General features: G+C 43.6%; 1 protein-coding gene across 1 annotated transcript; it reads right to left on the bottom strand.

Annotated features, from left to right (window-relative positions):
• Nucleotides 1–1,043: 1,043 nt before the first annotated feature.
• Nucleotides 1,044–4,182, bottom strand: LOC143852491 (uncharacterized). Its single transcript, XM_077361875.1, has 4 exons — nucleotides 4,034–4,182; nucleotides 3,487–3,550; nucleotides 2,059–3,399; nucleotides 1,044–1,052 (listed from the first exon to the last, which is right to left on the bottom strand). The coding sequence occupies exons 1-4, from the start codon at nucleotides 4,180–4,182 to the stop codon at nucleotides 1,044–1,046; spliced, it is 1,563 nt and encodes a 520-aa protein (XP_077217990.1).
• Between the last annotated feature and the right edge of the window lie 1,123 nt (nucleotides 4,183–5,305).

Consider the following 5,305-nt stretch of genomic DNA (forward strand, 5'->3'; position numbering starts at 1 on the left):
GACCTCCTTATGAATCATGTCATGAAGAAGAGTTGTCGCAGCTCTCTGATAGGTGGCACCAGCATTCTTAAGACCAAATGGCATCACTCTGTAACAATACGTCCCCCACTGAGTAATAAATGCCGTCTTCATCATGTCCTCAGGCGCCATTTTGATCTGGTTATACCCTGAGAATCCATCCATAAAGGATAAGAGTGCATGTCCAGCGGTATTGTCAACCAGGAGATCAATATTCGGAAGCGGAAAATCATCTTTTGGACTTGCCTTGTTAAGATCTCTGAAATCGACACACATCCTGACTTTCCCGTCCTTCTTGGGCACCGGTACAATATTTGCAAGCCATTCAGGGTATTCAACTACTTCGATGAATTTCACTTCGAGTAGTTTCTTAACCTCGTCATGAACTTTCAACTCCCATTCTGTTTTAAGTTTCCGGAGTTTTTGTTTCTTCGGCTTGATGCCAGGGATTAGAGGTAATTTGTGTTGGACAATGTCCTCACTCAATCCTGGCATGTCGTCGTAAGACCAAGCGAAAACCTCCTTAAACTCTTTTAGCAAGGTGATTAATTCTTCACGCTCCTCAGGAGATAAAATTTTGCCAATTCGTATTTCCCGAATTAAGGTTTCATCACCTATATTTACGGTTTCAATTTCCTCTTCAAGTGGTTTAGCGCGGCGACTCTCCTCTTGTTGAATCATATGCTTGATTTCAAGGGGAGTTTCGTCGGCTAACTCATTAGAGGGGGAGTCTTGATTATCATTATTAGTTACTTGATCAGGTTTAGAAGCAGGATCAGTAGAAGAGACAAGTACAGGAATGTAAGCAAAAGAATCTTTTATTTCATCAGAATGAATGATTACATCAGATGACTTGCCCACATCAGGCGTTACAGACTTTGAAACAGAATAAAAAAATAAGCCGACATCAGTATCGACGCGATGAGAAACATGTACAGCCAAAGAATCAATGAATACGCCCTCAGACTCGGACTCGACACCACCAAGGACAGACTCGTCACCCACTCCAGAGGTAGACCCGACTTCTACAGTACCTGCATCAAAAGAAAAGTTAGAAATGACAGACTCTGGGATGGACTCAGGAACTGACACATACTTTGAAATAACTGACTCTTTTGAAGGGACTGGAATGTACTGAGGGATTACTTGGGGTATAACCTGTGAGGTCCAGTTATCCAGAGGTCCCTCGGCTGGGGTGATATAGTCCTTTGGGTTCAGAAAAGGTGCGTCTCTTCCAATCATAGCAATGACTGGTGCCTCGGTCTGAAACAAAGAATTCAGGAGATCTGGCTCAAAGTTCTCAACCCAGTCTGAGTCTGATTCCTCTGTTACAACTGACTCCGCAATCTGCTTACTGTAAAATTCCGCTGGCAGCTCATCCGCAAAGAAAATCTCAAGACCCGGCAGCTTGGTCCCATTCTCATCATACCATGGCTCTGAGAAACCATAATAAGGGCAATCAGCTCCCTCTTTTCGGAATCTACCATTCATGACTTTGCTGAAAGGGCCCATTGGAAACTCTAAGCCTTTGCGGCGACATTCTGCCCATTTAAACATGTAGGCTCTCATTTCCTGCACCTCCTTGCGAGTCGGCTTATATCCCAACCCAAACAACCCATCAGATGCTTTCAACTCGGGCCGCTCAGTCGGACCCTGCATATTCTTTCCCAAACCTGCCCCTGGGAGATACCCAAATCGGCGCATCATCTTGACTACCCGAGTATTGGTGCTAGAGAGAAACATAATTTCTTCACTCATAGCCTCTTTCATGGTGATAGCCGAAACTTCCACTGAAAATCCTGTCAGACTGATATCTCTTGTGTTTTCAGTAACAAGCTCTTGAGATATTTGTCCAACTTCTGGCTCAGGATCTCCTTTGACAGTGATCACCCGATTGTTTCGAATGAATTTCAGTTTTTGATGAAGTGTGGAAGGGATAACTCCAACCTTATGCAACCAAGGTCGGCCAAGCAACAGACAAAAAGAAGTCTTGATATCTAACACCTGAAATTCAATGTCAAAGGTTTCTCCTCCAATGACAATCTCAGTAGCCAACGTTCCAATCACATCCCTTCGGGTACCATCATATGCTAGTATACCCTGCTCAGACGGAATAAAATCTTCAGGCCCAAACCCCAGAGTAGTGGCAGTGCTCAAAGGACACACGTTCAAAGCTGACCCATTGTCTACCAGTACTTCTGATACTTTCTTCTGATTGCAAAGCAGGGTAATCTTGAGAGGACGAGTATGATCCTTCCCTTCTGACGGCAAATCCTCGTCTGAGAAAGACAAAGCTTTTGAAGCTTTGGTCATGGCTACCAGACCGACCAACTCATCTGGAGTAATCTCAACAGATACTTGGGACGAGTTCAGCTCACGAAGTACAACCTGTCTGTGCTTCGGCGATGCCATCAATAAACCCCAAATGGACACATTAGCTTGTGTCTTCTTGAGCTGATTCAACAAATTGTCTTCTTCTTCCTCAAGCCTCTGTTTCTGTTTCTGATTGTCAACCCCTCTTGCAACCTCAGCTGGATTATCAACTCTGAGTTCAGCTGGCTTAAATACTCGTCCACCTCGTGTGACGTGGCGGAGTTCATCACATTGATCGTTCAGGAGCAACAAATCTTCATCTTCTATCCTAAGGGTGTAAGGGGTTTTTATTTCTTCTCCCTCATCATCACTCACCCTTAAGACATATAGAGATTCAGAATCTTTCTCCTCATCTTCACACTGGAAAATATATGACTGGTTTGATGGCCCAGCCACATCAGGATCGTTCCAGGATAAAACATATGGCCTTTCGGATTCTGCCAACTGATCTCTTTCTTCAAATTTCCAGACATAGGGTTCTTCGGATTCCACAGCACATATGAAGGAAGCCGGATCAATGACAGACTCCTCGGCGCAAATGACATTGACCGAGGATGGAGGCGGCATTGCATGCGTAGGAAGGGGGTTTCTAGTTACATTTGGTAACTCGATTGACAATTCCTTCCTATCAATCATGTTTTGAATTTGGTGTTTCAAAGCTAAACACCTATCAGTGATATGGCCCGTGTTACGGTGGTAATCACAGAATTGATCTTCTCTCCAGGATCTTGGCAACGGGTTGGGAGGAGGTTTAATGTCAGGCAACTTGATTTTCTTGTCCTTCAATAGCTTCTTCAAAGCTACGGACAAAGAATACGGAAGGGGATCGAAATGACGAAGAGGCTTCTGCTCCATTGTCGGCCTTCTTACTTCAGTAACTACTCTGGGTGGGGGCGGCCTGACATAATTGACATTATGGACCTCTTTCGGCGCCATCACAGGTCGCTTCCCTTCTCTGCCATCAGATGGTACTCTAGATCTCAGGCCTTTAGCCAATGCATCTTCTATCTGAGTCCCAGTCTTAATAAGATGGTTAAAATCAAGGAAATATTGGATAGCCATATGGTGGTAATATTGTGGTGATAGATTTTTCACCACAATCTTGATCTGATCTTCATCTGACAACCGATGAGTCATCTGGGCAGCTTTCCTTCTCCATCTACGGATGAAGGAAGTGAAGGTTTCATTATGGCCCTGTTTCAAAGCCTTCAAATCTCTCTTAGTCACGTCGATTCCCTCCTCCATGGAGAACTGCTCGACGAACCTATTTGCAATATTCTCTAGAGTTCGGATCTCCTCTGACTTTAAGCTCAAGAACCACTTTTTAGCCACTCCGACCAAAGATCTGGGAAATAATAGAGCAACTTGCTCCGGAGATAGACCATGCTGTTGTAAAAGCGGAAGAACTGACATTAGATGGCTTCGAGGACACCCGGTCCCATCGTATTTATCCATGTCCGGAACTTTGAATCTAGGAGGCAATGTGACTCCCGGATACAACATAAAATCGGCCATGTTCAACTTTTTCGGGCCTTGAAATTTTATGTTTTCCATCTCTTGGGCCAGCCTATCCATTCTGTCCGCCATCGCTCTGTCCTCATTGGCTCTATTCAGATTAGGATGACAATTCTCTTCTTCATACTGCTCATTATCAAGATCGTCTTCGACGTTCAAGACCGCAGGCCCGGCCATTGCAGGAGGGGGAGGAGGTATAACTGATGGGTGCTGAGCTACATGTTCTCTGGAAGTAGACTCTCTGTCATTTTTCAGACGTGCTATCTCTTCATTCATGTTATTCATCTGTTGGAGCATAGCCTTCATCATCTCACTCATCTCGGCCAAAGCATTTCCAGAATCAGCCATCTGTGCAATAGGAAATTGGACGGGCGAAGGGATTTCCTGGAGATTGGAGAAAGGTAATGCAGGGGAGGTAAAAGAAATTGGTGAGGAAGAAAAACGACTCAGCCTGGAATCAGCGGACTGACGGGACCAGGTTGATTTTGAAACGAGGATTTTCTTAGGAGCAATGGCTGCTCAATCAAGAATCCTGATATGGAAATATAAACACTAGATTAAAAAAAAAATTTAATAATTGAGATAAACTATTCTCATCAAATAATGACAAGAGAAACAGAAAACACACTTTCATTGATAGAAATTTGGGATTACAATTGATGAAAACATCAGTCTTTGATTTCAATTAGATAAACAAATAGTAATTGAAGAAATCAATACGACAAAAATATGATAAGGTCTTCAAGGTCTTTCGATACGGGCTCTCTTTCCCTCGGGTTCTTCTGAAAAATCATTCCGCCCGATTTTAGACGATAGAGCAAATCTCTGACTGATGACTTTGTTTCTCCAGGCAGTTACAATAGACTGGATGAGATCAGGAGTAAGTTTCTCGCAAAGAGGAGGAGTTACGATTCTGGGAGGATATGGCTTTCCCGTAATCTGGTAAAGCAAACGCATGGGTGCGTAGAAGGTTGATTTTTCCAAACCCATAAGATATACAAAGGAATATGGGTAAGTACTAGTAATGACCTGAAGGCATGAATGACTCACCATGTGAAGTTTGTCATGGTCTACATGCTGCAACCAATGGTGCCATTCGTCAATGGATTGGGGTTGGTTGGCCATTGATTGCCATGACGAATGATCCTTAAGGGTATACTTAATGGAATTTTGTGGCTTAAGAATAGTAAGCTTTTCACAAAGCCACAAATAAAGCAGTTTAGCACACCCATAGAAACTATTTTGGACTTTTGAAGGATCAATACGATCTAGTCCTAAGATAGTTTCTGCCAACATAGTAGGAATAGGATTTCTTCCTTTGTTAATCTGGTCTACTATGCCCAACAAAGCCAATGGGGCAACACGGGGGTCGCCACGAATGATATGGCGAGCAAAAACT

The sequence above is a fragment of the Tasmannia lanceolata genome, unplaced genomic scaffold, assembly GCF_043159265.1.
Source record: "Tasmannia lanceolata isolate RefF3 unplaced genomic scaffold, GAP_Taslan_0.1 ptg000019l, whole genome shotgun sequence".
NCBI classification, from domain to species: domain Eukaryota; kingdom Viridiplantae; phylum Streptophyta; class Magnoliopsida; order Canellales; family Winteraceae; genus Tasmannia; species Tasmannia lanceolata.